The 22254-nt window shown below is 38.6% G+C and overlaps 1 protein-coding gene and 6 non-coding genes across 7 annotated transcripts; all 7 read left to right on the top strand.

Annotated features, from left to right (window-relative positions):
• The first annotated feature begins 1166 nt into the window (after nucleotides 1-1166).
• trnan-guu (transfer RNA asparagine (anticodon GUU)) lies at nucleotides 1167-1240 on the top strand. Its single transcript has one exon. It is a non-coding gene; the product is annotated as a tRNA-Asn (tRNA).
• A 5827-nt stretch (nucleotides 1241-7067) lies between these two features.
• On the top strand, nucleotides 7068-7139 carry trnaa-ugc (transfer RNA alanine (anticodon UGC)). Its single transcript has one exon. It is a non-coding gene; the product is annotated as a tRNA-Ala (tRNA).
• A 95-nt stretch (nucleotides 7140-7234) lies between these two features.
• trnaa-ugc (transfer RNA alanine (anticodon UGC)) lies at nucleotides 7235-7306 on the top strand. The gene has a single exon. It is a non-coding gene; the product is annotated as a tRNA-Ala (tRNA).
• Nucleotides 7307-8049: 743 nt separating this feature from the next.
• trnaa-ugc (transfer RNA alanine (anticodon UGC)) lies at nucleotides 8050-8122 on the top strand. The gene has a single exon. It is a non-coding gene; the product is annotated as a tRNA-Ala (tRNA).
• Nucleotides 8123-8307: 185 nt separating this feature from the next.
• Nucleotides 8308-8379, top strand: trnat-cgu (transfer RNA threonine (anticodon CGU)). Its single transcript has one exon. It is a non-coding gene; the product is annotated as a tRNA-Thr (tRNA).
• A 560-nt stretch (nucleotides 8380-8939) lies between these two features.
• Nucleotides 8940-9011, top strand: trnaa-cgc (transfer RNA alanine (anticodon CGC)). The gene has a single exon. It is a non-coding gene; the product is annotated as a tRNA-Ala (tRNA).
• Nucleotides 9012-13533: 4522 nt separating this feature from the next.
• Nucleotides 13534-14841, top strand: LOC134326247 (uncharacterized protein F54H12.2-like). Its single transcript, XM_063008419.1, has one exon. It carries the CDS (start codon nucleotides 13534-13536, stop codon nucleotides 14839-14841), a length of 1308 nt encoding a protein of 435 aa, XP_062864489.1.
• Nucleotides 14842-22254: the final 7413 nt, after the last annotated feature.

The raw sequence follows: 22254 nt of genomic DNA, 5'->3' as shown, positions 1-22254 counted from the left end.
CCAGAATGACAACATTTGAAGCCCAGGTCAATAGGACCTGCTAGTTAGAGAAGACTCACTTGTTTTTTAGTTTAAGTCCAAAAGTGGGTGTGGCCCTTATGGGGATCGAACCCACGACCTTGGCGTTATTAGCACCACGCTCTAACCAACTGAGCTAACCAGCCGATGTACAAGGTCAGGGTGTGGTGCACTTAAGGGAACAACATAAAAGAAAAATAGAATGCCATCTGTTTACTCTGTAATCGATTGGTGAGCCTGCGCATCGATCAGTGCGAGGACTGAGGGGAGGGAAAACTAGAGGGCACCCGCAGCACCTGTATCATTATAAAGTGATGCGGCTGTGAATAGTACTCGAAGTGTCCTGTGTCTTTTTCCTTTTTATAATTTTCTATAATCCCCTCTCTCAGGGGCGTAACAAGGTCATATACCCACATACCCAATTCTACACTGACCGCCCTTCAGTTATGGAGCTGCCACACAGAAACGATGGAGAGCTTTACTGTTGTTGAGCAGAACAGATCTTCGTGTGAGATGACTGAGGTTCATGTATTTTTCTTTTAAGAATAAATAAAAGCTGATGCTTTTAACCTCATACTTTCCTAATACTTTTATTCTACATGCTCTAAATTTCTTTTAGTCTTCTGCCATGTGCAGTGCAAGAATTCACTAAATTACACAGCAGTTCTCTTTTTATTTATTTATTTTTGCCATTGACAAAATTGATTGTAACCATTTATAAAGATTATGCCACGTTCATTAGGTGAAATGAAGCCAGAATTAAAGATGGCAGAAGAACATGGTGGTATTCTTACTTTCAGTGATTAAATTACTCAGGTTAGAAAGTCCTGATACACAGCACATGCTCACCTGACTCTCTCTCAAACATGCTAACTTCAATCAATAAAGTCAGTGTGGCCTGTACAGGGATCAAACCCACGACTGTGGCATTATTAGCACCACGCTCTAACCAACTGAGCTAACCGGCCAATTAATCTGTTCATTCTTTAGATCTTTGTACATAATTCTACACTAACTCCATTCAACCAGCTACATGGCAGCACAAAAACCATTTGAGATTCTGCACATTCTGTTTCATGTTATTTTAATGATCTGAGAGCTCAGTCTTACTTCAGACATCACTGTCTAGTGCTGTTAGCTGTGCACGTGTCTCTGTGGCGCAATCGGTTAGCGCGTTCGGCTGTTAACCGAAAGGTTGGTGGTTCAAGCCCACCCAGGGACGAGTGTCTTTTATTGCACAACCATGTCTGATGATCAGACAATTAAACCTCAGTGTATATTATCTGAAAACAGATGCTCTTCATGTAGAAATATGCTTTACATTTGCTTGATGGTAATAACTCTTAGTGAAGTCTTAATGAACATTTAAAACATCAATTCAGGTTTAGTTCAATTGGGGAAAAATATTAACAGTAGCTCGACTTCCTAAAACCCAGAATCTACACGTACAAATCCTACATTCATTCCACAAAGTTCACAAACATGATTTAATGAGTGAAAACTTGATGTTTTGAGCCCCTCAGGTGTGCAGGCTGGTACTGTGTATCAGAACTACTTACTGCGTGCAGGACCTGAGTCGTATCTGCTCCAGTCGCTGATTGGCGACATTAAGCTCAGTCAAGAACTTTAAGAAATATATAGTTTAGATAGTTCACACATATAAGAACCCACAAAACCTTTTAGATGTGTATTATTAAAGTCCGTTTCAGCTGCTTGAATGGAGTTAGTGTAGAATTATGTACAAAGATTTAAAGCAACTAGACGAACTGGCTGGTTAGCTCAGTTGGTTAGAGTGTGGTGCTAATAATGCCAAGGTTGTGGGTTCGATCCCTGTACGGGCCACACCCACTTTTGGACTTAAACTAACAAACAAGAGATCCTTCTCTAACTAGCAGGTCCTATTGACCTGGACTTCAAACGTTGTCTCTGACAAGTGTGAGATCTTTTTAATTGCCCTCTCATTCAAGTCACACTGTAAAAAATGAGGTGTTGAAATTACTTAAAAAAATTAAGGCAATAGTTTGCATGGATCTTTCTATGTTGGGAGAACTTAAAAAAATGAGTCCTTCATTTTGACTTTATTTAGTTGTATTTATTACAAAGCCCGAGTAGATTCAACTTAAAAATCAACTCAAAATATTTAAGTTGACTCAACGTAGTGATTTTAGTTATACTGTGATAATTTATTTAAGTATATTTTAAGTGGCTTAGATAGGTTCCATTTACTTAATAGAACAGGAAGTTAATTCAACTCAAAAAGATCCATGCAAACTATTGCCTTAATTTTTTTAAGCAATTTCAACACCTTATTTTTTACAGTATACTTAACAATTTAAGTTGTTCTAACATTAAATTGTATTTCTGTTCTACTTAAAACTGTATATGTAACCTTTTGTATTAATTATATGACAGTTCAGTTAAAGAAAATGAAAGGCACCTTTGGAAATTCCATGTTTTGTTATGCAACAACAAATTAAAGCATCTGCTTTGGCAACCAGCTGCCTCACTTTTCTGAGTTTTCTCAACTTCAGGCATTCGTACTTATTTTCTTTAGTTTCCCCATAAGTTCACTTAAAAGAATATTTTAAGTTAAATCAACCTTTTTCCGAAGTACAATCAAATAGTAATTGTAATTTTGTCCAACTTTAAATAGTGATTTGAGTGAACTAACAACCTAACTTAGCAAAGCAAGTTGCACAACAGCTTGGGCTGCTGAAGTTGAGAAAACTTAAAAAGGTGAGGCAGCCGGTTGCCTTACATTTTCAAGTCAGCTTAACCTTTAGATTTTTAAGGTTGACTAAACATTTACTTTAAGTTTACTAAACTGTGTTTTTTTTTTAAGTAAAAAAAAAAATCAGTTACTAAATGTTTTTTTACAGGCAAAAGTTTTTTACATATCTGAACTGGCAGTTGGTAGCTCAGTGGTTAAGGTACTGGTCTAGTATTCAGTGGGATGCTGGTTCAAGCCCCACCACCACTAAGTTACCACTGTTGGGGCCCTGGGCAAGGCCCTTAAACCTCAATTGCTTGCATTGTATTCAGCCAGAATTGTAAGTCTCTTTGAGTAAAAACATCTGCAAAATGTAAATGAATATGTTACGCTCTTAACAAGTAGCTATGAAAGAAATTTAAGAAAATTTTATTAAAATGTTTATTTGACTTTCACAACAGACATTTATTTTAAGCCATAAACCTGTACCATGCCAGCAAAAGTTGATTAGCATCAATAAACAAACTGGATTTCCAGGTAAGCAGAGTCAGGATACAAATACAGCAATGGCCAGGAGCGCCCTTGGTAATGACACAATCTGTAATGTTTCAGTAGTACTTTTGGACTGGGATTGCATTGCATATTAATCTGCAATAAAAAACACAAACGATTTTAAATTAATATATTTACATTTAAACAATATGATGATTTAGCTCTCATTTAATAATCAATTAAGACAAGCACAGTAAATCAGCTAAAGTTGAAGTATGTAAGCAAAATTCCAATAAATTGACAATAAGCATATTAATGTTTAAGTTTGCAACTATAGCTAACTATGAATACCATGAATAAAGCCCTACCTAATTCACAGTCGTGAAAATCACATCAAATGAGCCGCTTACTTACAATCATACTGCATCATAATTAAGTGTAACAGACTGTTTTGTAATGTGCTGTACCACAGACAAGGTTAGCTTATTAAGCTAACATGGTTAGCCCCAGGCCATTCAAACAAATGGGCATCATAACCCGCTAGCATATCGGCTAACATCGCTCTCTGTGTACCAAAAATGGTTAAATTGTCACCGACAAGCCCAAATTTGCAAATAGATTACACTCGTACACCTTTATATAAATTAACAATTTGAAAAGAACTCGCACTCGTCTGCCATACAATATTTGAAATTTTGGTTGAGAAAATACGTGAAACTAAAATGCTAGTAATTCCACTCGTTATTCAGTCAGTTTATAGTTTATGCATTTGTTAAGTTTTAAACATAACTTGTATTATGTTGAATAGCTGAATACCTACCTCAGGGCAGGTCAGGGCAAAATCCAAAACTTCAGCGTCGTCCTCAGGGTCATCCTCGTCCGTTACAACTCAACTCGGAGAAGTGCGCATGTGCAGTCACAGAACGTAGAGCTTCTGATGCTCTTCTCCTCTTTGCTTTGTTCAACTCAGATATTTTTGTTGGCTCAACTCAAAATTGGTATGATGTTGTACTAAAGCAAAAATAATGTGTTGAAAAAGTTTACAATTTTAAGTTTGTCTAAAATAATGTCTTTTTAGGTTGCCCAAACTCAAAATATTATATTATGTTTAATTTACTAATGTGCTGAATCATTTTTTAGAGTGTAGAAAGTGGGACATTACCATTTTTAATATAAGAGCCAGTATTACTGGCTCACTTAGTTTGCCAGTGGTGCCATGTCTTTGCCAGATGTGTTTTGGGACATGTGGGCCATATAAGCATTTCCTATATGTTGGCTCATATGCTGTTTGCCGATGCCGGCAGTGAGCCGGCAGTGCCGTAACGTTGCCAGAAGTGGCCCACATCCGTATGCTATCTGGGCAATATGCTCTAGTTCACATTCCCCCTAGGCTAATTTGAGAAACACAACTCTTTTCCTAATTTACCACATTAATGCTGTGCTTCCACACCAGCACATTTCCTCTACATAGGGAAGGCAGCTTATAGGTACTGCATGTCGTGCCTGTATGAGCTCCAGAGTGTCACAATCCCTTGAAATATCCAGGTACTTAGTCAGACTCAATCACAAGCCCATTTTAAACTTCACCCAGCTGACTGAGCAAAGGTACAGGAGTTAGATTAATTTTGGATTGGACTTTCTATTGGCTTGCATGACATGATAGAGCTTGTTAACCGAGTGTTTAATGTCTTTTGGAGCCAACCGGTTCAGAGAGCCAGTTCTTAACAGCTACCACAGAAGACTATGCAAGTGTGCTGTTAAATCTGCAATCCCTCACTTGACAGAGGCTAGAGATTCCTGCTCCTGGTTCTGCTTCTCTTTTTGCAAAGACTCTCGTACCTGTTGGAGGTTTACAGTGGTGTATAGTAACGAAGTAATAATACTTCGTTACAGTACTTAAGTAGTTTTTTGGAGTATCTGTACTTTACTGGAGTATAAAAAAATTCTGCAACTTTCACTTTTACTCCACTACATTTCCGAACCACAAATAAAACGTTTCACTACATTAGCTTGTAATCAATTCAGTGCAGACATGATGTGTCCCATCATTTTTAAAAACTCACCTACAGACAAATATTTCCTCAGATTACTTCTGTATTACACTGTGTGATAAAGGCGTGTTCCCAGACTAAAGGGCACTCTTTATGGGTAATGTAGGGCGAATGGTTGAAAGCACTGAAAAGAATTAGCAGGAGCACAGAAGTTGTTCTTTTTCCCCGTCACCTTCATTTTTGGCCACAACAATCAAAATATTTACAAGCGCGCTATGAAAAAAAAAATAGAAAACTCAACCTCTACCACCAGAGGAAACAGACTTGTGACTGCAAAGTCACTTAAGTCACATTCATTGATGTTTACAAGTCACAGGCCTAGCATAGCTTTTAGCCCTTCTCCAGAAAAAAGAACCCCCTACACCTTTTCCAGAGCTGTATTTAAACAGGTAGCTCCTCCCCTGGATCATACCATACCTCATACAGGTAAAGACAAAATATATATTAAAAAAAATATCTAGTTCACAGAGCATCAAATATGGCAAAATGTTACAAACAATACTCAAACCCATTCAGTAACAACATTTCCAATATTTACAGCATATGCTTATCTAACATTTCTTCTCTTTTACAGGTTCTTCACCCCTCCCCTTCTACAGAGGATGGACTCACCCAGGTAAGTAAAGCTAAGGAGTTTTCCAATAGTACTCTTTTAGGACCCCACTGGTGAGTGTGAGCAGTGCCAGAATACAACAGGTGAGTGTTTACACTACAGCAGTCCATGTTGGTAATGTGTCAGGGTACCTTACATCATTACACACTGACAGAGGAAACATTCATGGTGCTGAGGAACATGCACGTCTTTAACCCTTTAATGGTCTCAACAAGAACTCAACTTTCAAAATTTTATGGAGGATTTTTCAGCTGCTGCTTCAGGTTGACACATAAGTTAGAAATGGTGTTTTCTTAAAGTAAGAATACCAATGTTTTTTACGTTTAACACACACCAATCAGGGAGTAGATACAGCCCAAAAAAGATGATTTGAATACAGCTTATTTTACCCAGCTATTTACATTATACTAATGGTTGAACAGATCATTAAAGGGTTAAAAGTGCCACATGTTTAGTTAAACTTGCTTGAGTTTTGCTTTTAAATTAATTCTGCCAAAATTCAGTTGTTTTAGGTTATTGGGATATATACAGTATCTATAACTTGAATGTACTACCCAAATAAAAAAAATGGAACAGTATAGAAAATGCAAATAAACTAGATGCAGTGTTTTTTACATTTACATCGACTCTTATTCCATCTTTTATGAACCCAAAATATTTCGTGTTTTGTCTGGTCAACTTTATTCTTAATATACACATACATGCATTTTAAGCTACAACACATTCTAAAAAAAGTTGGAACGGGGCAATTTAGTCCTCATAATAAGGTTAAAAAACAACTAAATAATGACGTGATTTCAAATAGGTGATGTGAACAGCTGATTATAATCACAAATTGGCACAGATCATGTTCAGATGGAAGGAAGAAAAAAGCTTGTTAAGGTGGTTTACAGGCTTAAAAGAACAATCTTATATTTTTCTAAATGACCGCTTCAGTTTATACTAACAGCATTTACTTTTACTTCTACTTTTAATACTTTAAGTTCATTTAATATCTAATTACTTTTAATACTTAAGTACATTAAACATCAGATACTTTTAGACTTTTACTCAAGTAATATTTTGAAAGGTGACTTTTACTTCTATCTAAGTAAATTTCTGGTAAGATACTTGTACTTTTACTCGTGTGTGGCCTTCAGGTACTTTATACACCACTGGAGGTTTATCCTGGGAAGCACAAGTCGGGGATGTAGCTCAGTGGTGGAGCGCATGCTTTGCATGTATGAGGTCCTGGGTTCAAGCCCCAGCATCTCCATTCAGAACCTTTTAATTAGGGACCATGTCTTGCCTAGCGGTCTTATTCTCTACAATAGAGCTATAGAGCCACAACAATCCTCCCATGTCAGAAAAGGGGATGTAGCTCAGTGGTAGAGCGCATGCTTTGCATGTATGAGGTCCAGGGTTCAATCCCCTGCATCTCCAGCTTGTTGTTTCACTCACTTGAAACAAACTTCATAGCTTTAAGAATTAGCACTTTGAAGCACACATTCCAGTGCTTACTCGTGCACAGGGACATTTTTCAGTGTGTGACCTTTCTTTGCTGTGCTGCCATGGCCTTGGGCTAAGGCGTCGCTCTAGGAAACCAAAGCTCACGGCTCATTCCCAGAGTGTGTCTTATTCGTGCTTTGTTTTTAAAGTCACAGACAAAACGCTCCTTGAAACAAACACTTGGCCGTTAAAGACCCAATCACAAGTGTTTTCTTTTGTAAACTTCACCTGGCTAAAAAGATCAACGGCTATAGGACAGCACAAGAGAACTTACCTAACACATCAAAGCTGTAATTCCACAGCAGCATCTTACTGCTACACAAGGATTGTAGCTTAGATTAAACCGTTCAAATATACGGGTAGTTGTTCCAGACCCATTCACAAATCAGTTTTAATCTTTACCTAACTAATTGGGCAAAAGGGCCAGGGGTTTGGTCATTTTTGGCCAGCCTTTCCATTTGCTTTATTGACACGGTGCAGCTTGTTAACTGAGTGTTTAATGTGTTTTGGAGCCAACTGGCTTGCAGAGCCAATTCTTAACAGCTACCACATATTACTCTGCAAGTGTGCCTTTAAATTTGCAATCCCCTGCCTGCTAGAGGCTAAAGATACCTGGTCATGGGTCTCTTTTTGTTTTTGCAAAGAGTCCTGTACCTGTTGCATTGGTGCCTATTCCGGGGGATGTAGCTCAGTGGTAGAGCGCTTGCTTTGCATGTACGAGGCCCCAGGGTTCAATCTCCTGCATCTCCTGTAGCTTGTTGTTTCACTCTGCTAGAAAAAAGCTTCAAGTGTGCTTCTAAAGGCTATGGCTTTAAGAACGGTCACTATCAAGCTGGCGTTCTGCTTGTTACTCTTGAACTTTAAGAAGGTGCTAAGTTTCCAGTTGTTACTTTTGCACAGAACGTTTTTTCAACTTTCTGCCAGCTACCTGGAGAGGTGCGATGGCCAAGTGGTAAGGCGTCGGTCTCGTAAACCGAAGATCATGGGTTCAATCCTCGTTCGTGCCTTTAACATGCATGCTCTCGTTTTAAAACATGACCAATATGCTCTAGCTCACATTCCCTCTAGGCTAATTTGAGAAACACAACTCTTTTCCTATTTTCCCTTGCAGGTCTTATTTACCACAATAATGCTGTGCTTCCACACCAGCACATTTCCTCTACATAGGGATGGCAGCTTAGAGGTACTGCACGCCATGCTTGTATGAGCTCCAGAGTGTCACAATCCCTTGAAATATCCAGGTACTTAGTCAGACTCAATCACAAGCTTGTTTTAAACTTCACCCAGCTGACTGAGCAAAGGTACAGGAGTTAGATTAATTTTGGATGGGACTTTCTATTGGCTTGCATGATATGATGGAGCTTGTTAACCGAGTGTTTAATGTATTTTGGAGCCAACCGGTTCAGAAAGCCAGTTCTTAACCGCTACCACAGAAGACTATGCAAGTGTGCTGTTAAATCTGCAATCCCTCACTTGACAGAGGCTAGAGATTCCTGCTCCTGGTTCTGCTTCTCTTTTTGCAAAGACTCTCGTACCCGTTGGAGGTTTAACCTGGGAAGCTTAAGTCGGGGATGTAGCTCAGTGGTAGAGCGTGTGCTTCGCATGTATGAGGTCCTGGGTTCAAGCCCCAGCATCTCTATTCAAAAGCTTTTTGATTAGGGACAGTAGTATATATCCCACACTATCTGTCAAAATATGATTTATGACCCTTGATTTATGACCCCCCCTCTGCCCCCCCAACAACTCTGTGAGCGACAGGCTAGTTTGATTGACAGGTCATGTTGACTGACATGCCAAGGTCCCACAGACACCCCTTCCCACCCCCCCCCCCCCCCACACCCCAATCTACTCGCAGAAACACACACACACACACACGCACATAGGTTTTTTAACAACAATGGTTTTATGACAAACCCCATGCTGTGACGATGTATATAGTATTGACGCATTCACACACTGTTGGATTTCTAAGAGAAAAGCTTTAAAATGTCTACACCAACTGTTCTAGTGAGCGTGAAAACAATTTGGTTTTTGCACCAAGGAGAAAAAGATAGGTCAATGCATATGACAGTAAGCATCACGAAAACTTTAAGGAAGTTAAAATAAACCTATTTGATTCTCGGGCTTATGATGTTTGTGGGTTGGGCAAACAATATCATTGCCTACCCACAGTGACTGTTAAAAGAAACATCAACCACATTCACAGAGTAGAACATCAAGATGGAGTCATCACGCAGGACGACATGTTTGAGGATTTTCTTCCAGCAGACCATCCCGACAACCATGGGTCCGAATGGTGCGGAAAATATCAAAGGCCGGGCCTTGAATACACACCGATCGACATGAGCCGTGGAGCCGTGAACTACAGCTATGATGAATCAGCGGTGTTCAACAACTTGTCAGACGACTGCTCACTGGATCAATTTGGCATCCATCTTGGAAATATGAATATGACGTACCTATCGACGTCGGCTTTTTCACCAGATCCATTGGAGGGGTCTGCATCTAGACATCAGAAGTTACCAGATGGTAATGAAGATAATGAAACAATAGTTGATACTCTTGAAGCGAAAGCTATAGCCGAGCCAATCGATGATGTGGATGGACAAGTATGCAGCACAGCATTAAAACTAATAAAGACCGCCGTTGTTGTAATCCTGCAACACATAATAGACAACAAACTGATGGAAACATGTCTCGGTTGTGAAGTGAATCACCCCAGTCAACTTTGACATTTGTGTCTGTTTGAGCCGGATATTTTCTTTTTTGAAAAATACTATAAAGATATAACAGAGACTCTGTTCACACCGGGGTTAAAACATGTCATAGCAGAACTTCTAAAGCATGTTGGTATACGTTTACCACTTCTAAAAATTCAAGGTTGTGCCGAAACAGTTGTCTGTGAATTACAGTGCGAGCCATACATTGTGGAAAAGCTAGAGGAAATAAGAGAAAAGCTGGTTGATCACACATCCGAACAGTTTGTAGCCGACGCAGTTGACGGTTGGAAATCTGGTTTAAAGACTTGCAGCGCTGTTTAAGTCACGATTGGGAATGTTTGCGGCTTCCAGGGGTTGGCAGACCACTTGTTAAAACATCGAGTAAGCAATGATTTGAGAAGTTTGTTGTATAAATGTATTGTCGATAGCGTGGATGATTTTAGATTGTTTAATAGCATGTATGTTGTTGATGCTAAACGTTTACAAAATTTCAAGAACCAATTAAATATTGTTAAATCGACGTCAGATGATTGGTGTTATTTGACACAGTTATGTATAGATTCTAACGATGCAGCCCATGTGACTGTTGGTAAAATTCTGTCTCTTATGTCTACGAGTGACAATACAGTGAAAATCAGTCATGTGCTTTGCCTATGCGCATACATATTAGACATTTGTGTGATAAAACTTTCAACAATGAAGCCGATTAATGTTTGTAAAGTGGTTGAAACACTTGTTGAACATCTAGTAGAGAGAAATGTAGATGTGTGTGTAAAATTTCTAGATTTCATTGATACATTGTGATTTTTGAATAAAACAGTCAACCAAACAAATCTGGGGTGTCATTATTTTCTGCAATGTCATCTATCAACATGGCAAATCTTTTAAGAACTGTTTATTACACACCGGCTAATTCAGGTTCATTAGGCGGTAAAAATCGTTTGAAACGGGGTGTTTTAGAGAATACAGGCGTGTGTCTGTCTGATCAACAGGTTTCGGATTGGCTAGCTGGTGAGGATGCGTACACACTTCACAAACCCATACGACATAATTACAAAAGAAACAGGGTTATAGTATACGGAATTGACTCTCAATTCCAAGCCGATCTTGTTGATATGAGTGCATATTCTATGGAAAATGATGATTATAAATATATGTTGACGTGTATTGACGTATTTAGCAAATACGCATGGACCCGTTTGTTAAAAAACAAGTCGGGTTTGGAAGTCTCAAAGGCATTTGCATCCATACTAGAAGAAGAAGGTAGAGTTCCTCAAAAGTTACAGACTGACAGGGGTAAAGAGTTTTTCAACAAACATTTTGAAAAATTAGTAGCAAAAAACAAAATTACACATTTTGCCACAGGTAGCGATCTAAAAGCCAGCGTCATAGAACGTTTTAACAGAACATTAAAAAGCCGTATGTGGCGATATCTAACGGTTATAAATTCCAAAAGATACATTGATGTTTTACAAGATATAATGCATGGTTACAACAATAGTTACCACCGTAGTATCAAAATGAAGCCTGTCGAAGTGTCAAAAGAAAACGAATCTATTGTGTTTGAAACGTTGTTTGGTGAACAAAACAAACTAGACAAGAAAACCGCATTTAAGTACAAGGTTGGTGATGTCGTACGTATTTCTAAAGTCAGGGGGCCATTTGCAAAGGGCTATGAAGAGAACTATACACAGGAGTTTTTCACCATATCAGAATGTATTCAACGACAACCGCCCGTATATAGATTGGAAGATTATGACGGTGATGTTATACAAGGTAGTTTCTATGAAGAAGAGTTGCAAAAAATTCACATGTCTAGGGATAAAGCGTTTAAAGTTGAAAAAATTTTAGATAAAAAGAAACAGGGTAAAAAAACAATGGTATTAGTGAAATGGTTAGGATGGCCATCAAAATTTAACAGTTGGGTTTCTGAAAATGATGTAGTGGACATAGAAAGGCCTTAAAAGATGTGTAACTACACAAACTAGTTCATTTACATGCTTGGACAATATGGATGACAACAGTTTTTGCGTCACTTTGCCGTGCAATTCGTCTAGGTCTGTGTACCCTGACAACCAAATTTCTAATTATAGAACAAAACTAAGTAAACCCATCGATTTCAAAGGTGACTGGGAAGTAGGTGTGTTGGAGTTTCAGTACCCACGAACATGGAATACATTTTGCGAGACAGATGCCACATTTAGAGTAAATGACAAAAAATTGGGTAAAACAACAAAAATAACGATACCCACGGGGTATTATAACAATATAATTCCCCAATAATTCCTCAATTTCCTTCGGGATTAATAAAGTATCTATCTATCTATCTATCTATCTATCTATCTATCTATCTATCTATCTATCTATCTATCTATCTATCTATCTATCTATCTATCTATCTATCTATCTATCTATCTATCTATCTATCTATCTATCTATCTATCTATCTATCTATCTACAAGCACTGGTTGACGAGATTAACATTCATATAGCAGAACATTCGATAGTTCTTGGTTATGACCAAATAAGACACAAGGTTTTTATTAAGACGCGGTCTGATATAGGGTTGAAATTTTATGGTAAACTAGCCATCATTTTAGGTTTTACACCTGGGGTCTTACTAGAGTGTAGTGTTAAAACGAAAGATTCAGATGTCGAACAGAAACAGTACGCGCCACACCCGGCCGACATCTATGGTGGTTTCTATGCGTTGTTTGTTTACACAGACATCATTGATTACCAGATGGTTGGTGACAGTTTTGTACCCTTGTTAAGGTGTGTACATATAACTGGGGACAACCATGATACAGTCACTATTAGATATAACAATCCACACTACGTATCGATAGCAAAGACACAGATAAACGATATCGCCATAGAAGTGAAAACTGACCAGAACCAACACGTAAATTTTTGCTACGGGAAAGTGGTTGTAAAGCTACATTTAAGACCTGTAAAACAAACAATTAGGTTTTAAAAATGGATACTTTCAACAGACACGCCATGGACCCCGAACGTTACATTTCTTACTATCAAAATCAGGCCGGAGGTCTCATGCCTGGCTATACAGGTAGTCCGGCAATGTATGGTGCCGGCTTTGGTGGGATTTTTAGAAATTTATTTAGAATGGCTATACCGCTGTTCAAGAGAGGATTTAGTATAGCCAAACCACATCTAAAAACAGCAGCTAAAAACATTGTAAGCGATGTTGTCAGCAATGATCTGTCGCGTGTGATGGAACACAATCACAATCAAGATGGTTCGGGCATGTTGGTGATGCCACGAAAAATCTGTAAAATGACCATCTGGTAAGAGGCGTGGCTGTCCTGCTAAGAAAACCAAACGTGAGACGAAAAAACACATAGTGTCAAAAAGGAAGAGAAAGGGTAAACAGACGCGGAACCCGTTCAGTAGAAAGACATTGAATACCATATTCTAATCATGGCTCTACTTCATCGTATGTCTGAAGAGTGTATTAAATCAGAACTGGACTTGTTTACAGTACCTTTAACACAAACAGCTATAGAGAAAAGTACCTATGTCGAAATCCCTCCGTTGTCAGCAATATCCGACACAGCTCCATTGGAGTTTTTCATAGCCGGGCATGGCGAAGATTATACGGATCTAAATAACACACTCTTGTACATTCGTCTTAAAATCACAAAACCTGATGGAACTGACATCGATGATGGTGCTGCTGTGGGGTTGATAAACTATCCAGGGGCTACGATATTTTCACAGGTCGATGTGTCATTAGGCGACAGACTGATATCGCAGAGTTCAAGTACATACCCTTACCGTAGTATAATAGAATGTCTCGCAAACTATTGGAAGGATACCTTGGAAACTGTATTCTCAGCAGGGCTCTTTTATCAGGACACAGCAGGGCATATGGACGAAACAAACCCTGCTGGGAACAACCAAGGCTTGACAACGAGGGCAGCATTTACAGATGGTAGCAATGTGGTGGAACTGCTGACCCCAATTCAAAGCGACATATTTTTTCAGGAGAAATTGATGCTTAATGGTGTTGATATAAAAATTCGAATGACACGCTGTAAGGATGAATTTTGCCTAATGCGGAATGATGCGTTAGCATACAAAGTCAATATTCTCTCAGCATCATTATTTGTTAAAAAAGTGTCTGTGTCACCGGGTGTAAGGCTGGGTCATGCACAGGCCTTGTTGTCGACAACCGCTAAATACCCTATTGATAGAGTGTGTGTAAAACATTTTTCAATACCTGTTGGAACACGCGTCTCTAATCATGAAAATTTATTTTTAGGAACGTTACCAAAGTCGATCATTTTGTGTATGGTGGAAAACCAGGCTTTTACGGGGGCTTATAATAGGAACCCATTTGCATTTAAACATTATGATTTGGAGTTTCTAGCCGTCTATTTAGACGGACAACAATTTCCATCTAAACCACATCAACCTGACTTCCAATCCGGCTCGGCAGTGCGAGAGTTCTTCCAGTTAGCCCTCGCGTCAGGAAGACATTTGAAAAACCAAGCTCTGTCTATTAATAGACAGGAATTCTTACAGGGCTACACACTGTATGCGTTTAATCTCACACCTGATGAAGAATGCGGTCAACATGTGTCCTTGGTCAAATCGGGTAATATTAGATTGGAGGCCCGTTTCAGACAACCACTACCACATACTGTAAATTTGATTGTGTACGCCGTTTTTGATAGTATCATCGAGGTGTCTAACCGAAGACAAGTTTTGGTGGATTTTTACTGATGAATACTTTAGAACTGACAGCTGTCATGGATAAAGTGACCGTCAATACACATTTTCTCGGTGTGTTAGCATGCGACCAATTACCTACAAATGTCATAAGGAAATGACCAACAATGACGATTATTAATACAAACACATCTGATCTTCCTGGCGAACACTGGCTAGCCGTCTACATAAACGAAGATCGTGTTGGGTATTTTTTTGACAGTTTTGGAAACGCTCCAGACTATGAAATGTTTTCTAAACTGATTAGTGATTTTCTTAAAACCTCGTGCATAACACAATATTATTCTAACAGACAAGTACAAGCCATCACATCAAGCACATGCGGTCAACACTGTGTGTTTTTTCTATACCACATGGTTAAAGGGTGTCGTTATGAAGAAGTGATGTCCAAATATGGTTGTGATTTAGTAAAAAATGACAAAATGGTGTCAACTTTTGTGAAACACATGTATCCATGTATTTGTAAAAACAGATTGTTTAATTGTATACAACATGTTCAAAAAGGAGAGATGTTTATTGTATAACATATTATTCTCTGTTTGTAATGTAAAAGTTGTTAAATAAAAAACAAACAATGCAAATATTTTTAACTTTGACTCATTTATTTACAAATATACACAGTGTAACAACAGTAAACAACAAATTATTGTTTTTCAAACATTGTGAAAAAGAATATTTACATAAACATGTAAACAATATACACAGCAATAATATACAACATTTAAAAAGAAAATTAAAAGTTTAACCAACTACAGCCATCTAGAGCGAGTGAGACAAATAATCTGGGGGTTTCGACAGTCTTAACAGGTGATACGTCGCTCAACGGCGTCGCATAATCAACAGGCGTTTTATTTTTTAACAAATTAATTTTTTGTCTGACATGTTTGTTTGGTATTGTAGAAAGAGGTATGTTTAAAACAGCAAAAGCCTCTAGAAACTCACCCCAGCCCTGTGGTCTACGATCATCACTAACCCTGTGTGGGGCTGTGATGCTTTTTACCAGGTCCAGTATATGTGACCCAGGGATCGTACGTCCGTTTAAGACAAACTCTCCCGAATCATTCCATGAAGACACATCTTTTGACTTAGACATTTTATCTAAAACATACTGAACATTCCGCCTACTTCGAGCTGGCACATTTCTAAGAACATCGCTGATTACAGAATTTTCATCACCGGTCTGGTCAATAACATTTGTTTCCTTATTAACCTTATCCACGAGTGGTAACGTCAGTGTTAAAGTCTTGGTCTCCATATCACGGTGTTTAGCAACGGCTAAATATCTCTGCAAGACAGCCGTATAAAACTTGGCCTTCTCATGGGGGTCTAGATCACTCCTAGCCAAAATATTTCTAATCGACGAGTCCAAGTCATTTTCCACAAATTTACTGATAACACCACGGTTGTCATCGTTCTTTAACTTATCCAGCTGGTGTTGCGGTACCAGAAACAATTTTTCAGCAAACTCCATCTCTATAGTCTGGATGTTATCAAACTTGTTACAAATGGTAAAGCAACGCTTAACAATGGTAGAAGAAAACCTCCTTTCTGATTAATTACTTTCTTTTTCCGTGAAACGCAAACTTTTTTATCAGCAAAAAATTTAATTTCAGTCTTTTTCTTTTTTAACGTACGATATTGTTTGGGTGTGAGAGGTATTGTACCGTTAAGCACGTTAAGAGCTACTTCACACAGAGTTAAGATGAGCTCATTAGATGCTGTTTGTAAAATAACACGTCTCTGCGCCGGTTTAGCTTTAAATAAAAGTTTAAGAAGCGGTAGGTTATTATATAGTCTGTCCGACATGTTGGTCTAGCGACGTTTTTTCTGAATGTAAACAACAGGCGTGTTTGAAAGCAGATCTGTTCTGAGACGAAAGTTTTCAGGAGTCTTCGCTTTATAATCAATCAAAAGGTGACCGAATGGTTTACTTACAGCATTTTGAAAACATTCCATGAAAAATTTGGTATTGCCGGGGTACATCTGTCTACCTAATACACAAATCTGATTGTTGTCTCTAGGATTTTTAAATAATATGAGATAGTTTGTGTTCAAACTAATTGTCCTGCTAGATTTTCCTTGAAAAAACAAATTTTGCATTAGGTAAACGGCGCTTAAATTTCTATGGTGTACATACTGTGTAAAAACCTTTTCCACCTCTGTATTATTGCTAGCATCTTTCATAACATCGTCAATTATTAACAAATTATTTCTGTTAAGCGGTAAAAGTGTGTCGTCATTTAGTGATGTCGGTATTCCTTGAACAAAATTAATATTTCTTATTTTTAACATTTCATCATAAAGAGGCTGCCAACAGTCATAAATATATACAATGTTCTCTATTTTCTTTGAAATCAACTCATCAGTACGCTCAATCAACTGTTTAACAAAAAATGTTTTTACGGAATTTGATGGTCCGCTTATTACACATGAAAACGGATGTTGTAATCTAAAATCAAAACCATCTACATCTATAACACCACGATAGCCATGAACGTCTTTAGTATCCATAGGGAAGCGTTGAAAAATCAGACAACAGAACACGTTTGTTGTACACGACTTTAAAACGTTTCACTACTGACTTGTTTTTCAGTGTGAGGTTCTTTTTATTCCTCACTATGCCGTCTGCACGAGCGAGTATATGTCGACTACTAGAGCGATTTGTCACATAATGATCAACAAGATCAATGAGTGTGTCGAGTCTGATGATTTTTGAGTTTTCAGTATTAAGTGTGATTCCTTTTGCCTTCATACAAGTTTTACCGCCGGCCGTAAGGTAACCATAGGTCTTAGGCCCACCTGAACAAAACTCGGTAATGTGATCGCCACCACCAACCTCATCTGTCAAATCACCCAAGTATGGACCCAGTGGCGGATCCCAATCACCTTCACGAGAAACAAAAATAACACTGTCTGTGTCACTATACAACAATCTGTCACCTAATCTATCCATTAAACTGTACAATTCTAAACGAGCGTGTGCAGTTGTGAATGCACCAAGAAATACATTAATGTCACGTGTTGGACAACTGTCTCCAGCTGAGTAGCACCACTGTATCAAGGCTGTAGTGTCTGACACAAATGAAAAGTGTTTAACATCATAACCATCACCAAAGATATGCTGTGAAAATCGTTCAGGATCTACCAACAGTTCAGAGACCGGCAAGTTTTCCCTCATTGAAAACCGACCCCACAAACTATTCAATAACAATTTATTAATAGAACGACGAGCCTGGTTAAGACATATTTTGTCCGGATTCAGTTGAATATTTTCTTTTTCAAAATAGTCCCTGATGTATTCGGCCTTATCTTCCTCTGTGACAGCATACGCCGGATAACCACTAGCCTCCTGTTTGTACTGTAAGAATGTCTTTACATACTCACAGAATAATGTCTCTGAACGTTCTGGAAAATGCCATACCTCATGGATTTTTGTCACCACATATCCTTTCTCAATAGCCTTCAACGATTCAATACTGACCCAAGTACCGGTGATGGATCGATCAACATCGCTATGCACACATGTATGTGTCTGGTTTTCCAACTCTGCACAAGTACGACACAACGGAAACATTAATTTACCATTACAACGGTATGGCAAAACAGGGTGTAAGAGTTTTCTTGGGGGTTGTACAGTTGCTTTGACTAGACCGTAATATTCATCAAGAGGGCGGAAATCTTTAAAAATTATCTGAGGGTGCCCTGTCGGGTATATTTTCTTGGCCTGACAGGAGGGGTACAAGCTGGTGAAGTCTACATACCTGATTTTCTCACCATTTTTTGCTTTGTAGTACAATTTGTAAGCATTTGTTCGACCGCCAAAGAGAGCATCTCTTGGCTTGAGTCGTTCAGGAGCTGTGTAATTAGACATAAATGCTGCAACATCAGAATTACACCTCTTGGCCTTTACCCACCGACATTTCCACATAACCTCCACATCCAGACCATACGCCCTAACAAGTATCTCAACCTTGGTGTCAAACTGTTTTCGCAATTCACCATACAACACTTTTGACATCGGATGTGCCTGATTCGGTCTGTAACAGCATTCGTGACCATGGTGCATACATCCGTTAAATTCTAAGACCTTTCGTGTTCCGTCTTTTTCATAATAACCATCCACATAATATACACCAAACTTCATTTCACCATGAGTTAGGGCATGATGCATATCGACGTCTCGTGTGTGCTTAATGTATTCAAGCCACTCGATCGAAACATTCGAGAATGTCTTGTGTTGAGTAATGTACGCATTGTTGTGTGTCAGGGCTATTGTGTCTTTCGGGAGAAAATGTGTCTTGTACACCGCCATGCAACAGGATGCTAATGTCGTATAATTGAATGGGTCAAGCTTTGTACATTGAATAAACTCGTCACGATATTTGATACAAGCTTCACGCAGTAAAACGACATCATTCCGACCATAAACATGCAATTCCTTTTTGAAGTCAAACACATCACCAGAGACAGTGTTGTACCATTCGTCAAACTCATGTTTGTCTTTGTCATTCATTGTGTTATATCCATAATAATTTTTTTCAGGGTACGACCCTACATAGTCCTCATTACACTTTAAATTAAATTTGTGTGGAAAATACCCTTTCTCATCACGTCAGATTTAGGGCCGATGTTGGTTTAGCCAGACGCATAGGGATGAATGAGTATGAGTCTATGTAACGCTGTTTATACATTTCGTCATACATCGCAATCAGTCTACACCCCATCATCGTGATTTTTAACGCAATCCCCACTTTTGAAAAATATTCCAATAACAGGAAGTTGTCAAAACCAGCGGCGTTGTGTGCTAACCATGTGTAGTCCTGATATTTGGGCTGTCTAAACTTTTTGACAAGTCTCTCTATACAGTCAGAACCCTCAGCTGTGAATTCGTCACCGTCAAATGTAATAGCGCAGACAAAATTAGCTTCATGCTTACCGTTTTCAAATCGTGTCTCAAAGTCGAAAAAGATGTACAAATCGCTGGGTTCTTTTAATTTGAGTGGTTGTATGTAACACTCATGCTTGGTGTCTGAAATTAAATCTTCACCACAATGAATACAGCGGTCAGACAAACACCTATGGCGTTTTGGCTTTGTCAAACTAACATGATAACGACGTCCACATTTTTTACAATACTTTGTGAGATCGCATGAAGAAGCCATTACACCTGTGTTGGGCTGCGGTTTTTCTTCTCTATGTTGTTCATAACAGTATAGAGATTTACAGTAGCATGAGCAACTGGCACGGTATTTGACAACTTTGGGGTGTGTATGACACATTGCGTTTTGACACACATCGCAGTGAAATTTCAACATATTCAAACATACGGCACACCCATGAACGCTTTCAAATTTTTTATCATGTAGTAATGACCATCGTGGAGGGACAAAAACACCGTCTTATTTTGTGGTCTGTCGCTAGTTTGATACTTCTCTAAATCACCAGAAACACTCTTGTGAAAAACAACTATCTTAACACCATACATACATTCAAAACGACCAACGTCATTAAACCCGACTCTATGATCCTGAGAAAAACCAACATTTGTCTGCAGTTGTTTAGCTATAGTTTCTAATGTGTTATATGTGGCGTTTGGGTTTAGAAATGATGCAATACAAATAGCAAAGCACAAGTTATTTGAGACATTTGTTGGACAGAAAAGATTCAATCTGTTTTTTTCAATCACCTGGTTGTGTGCTAGGTCACGAACCTTGCGACGAACACCACCATTTTTACACATGGCTATCGAGACAATCAAAACCAAACTATCGTCTGTTCTAATACAACGGTTGCTCTGCATAACTCTTTCAATAGCATCTGAAAACCTATCTACACTGTAACCGTCTCTTGAAGACAACACCGTGTTAACATCAGATGTTAAACTACCTCCTCTTAGAGTAATGTCAATAACACCACCATCACCAGCTAGCAACCTGGAAAACGACACAATTTCTGATAGTGTATTGTGTATATATGAAGTGTATGACGCCATATCAGTGGTTGACGCATCACGTAAACTCAATGATCTGTGTAGTACAACACTGTTAAACAGACCTCTGGGCACTACGGTATAATCACCCACTACGCCGCCATCTGTCACCAACGTCACTATATCGCTTTCCGACAGACCATAGTTAGGAGTTGTTGTATCGAGGGGCGTGTGACCATATGACGGTGCCCCGCCTCCTGTCTGTTCTATGTTTATGTATTGTCTATTATTTTGCAGATTACATTCTAGTTCGGCTAGAGACAAATTATACTCGTTGTTTAGACACGCTGCTTGTTCGTCATGAGACATATGTTGGAAGGCCTCAAAAATTTTATCATTACATGTTAAATCTAACGTTTGCTCACAACTACTATCCATTCTACAGCGTTTTGCGGATGTTTCTTGTGAAGTTTGACTACTACTGTTTGTTAACCACGTGTCCAGTGTATTTTGCAAAAAAACACGGGTGTTACTATCGTTATTATTAACACTGTTTTGTGAATTATTTTGTATAACATTTATAGCAGTTGTATACTGTTGGTTTAGACAAGCTGCTTGTTCGTCGTGAGACATTTGCTGGAAAATTTTAAAAGCGGGGTCATCGCTTGTGTCGTTGTCTGACCCCAAAAACCTTTTAGATGCTATTTTATTTATACCAAAATAATGTTGATACGTAATTGTTTGAGCTTGTACTGACGAGCTGATTTATTTAAAACCTTTAAACAACAGCAGTTAACACTACAACAACAACAACAACAATAACTAACAACAACAACAATAACTAACAACAACAACAATTATTTAGAACCAGATGGACCTGCTATGGGTATTAACGATGATACTTTTAGTTGTAAAAAACGGTTTAAATTGTACAATGTATTGTACACGTTGCTATTGTGTGGTGCCTGGTCCTTCCGTAATTTTTGATTTTCTACAAATAAATTTGAAATAGTTTGTTGCATATCTCCAATTACATGACCTAAATTAGAAATCGTAGATTTTAAGTCGGCAATTTCTTTTCGAAAAGCATTGTCTGTTTTGCGTTTTAGCGCGGCTTGTCTACGTTGCTCGATGGCTATTTTAGAAACATTCTGTACCAGACTCAACTCATTAAACTTTGTAGAATTAACGGCGCTAACCTGGTGTAGCCTCTCGTGGGTTTGATTAGACTTTAAATCATCCTCGGTGGGGTCTCTTACTCCGTGCTGCACATCTGGATGCAAACTCCGTACGACCGTAGAATCAAAGTCCGTAAAACTATTATCGTTCCACGTTTTCAACAGACCATCAGTCCATTCAAAGTTGTTCTGGTCTGTGTCAACGCGGGGGCCTTGCACCAGCAGTGGTTCGTCGTTCAAATCTAAAAACAATTACATATTAATACACTTTACACACACACCTTAAGTTGCGAACTACAA

Source organism: Trichomycterus rosablanca, chromosome 14 (genome assembly GCF_030014385.1).
Source record: "Trichomycterus rosablanca isolate fTriRos1 chromosome 14, fTriRos1.hap1, whole genome shotgun sequence".
Lineage (NCBI taxonomy): Eukaryota > Metazoa > Chordata > Actinopteri > Siluriformes > Trichomycteridae > Trichomycterus > Trichomycterus rosablanca.
This window is presented reverse-complemented; position numbering and strand designations above follow the sequence as displayed.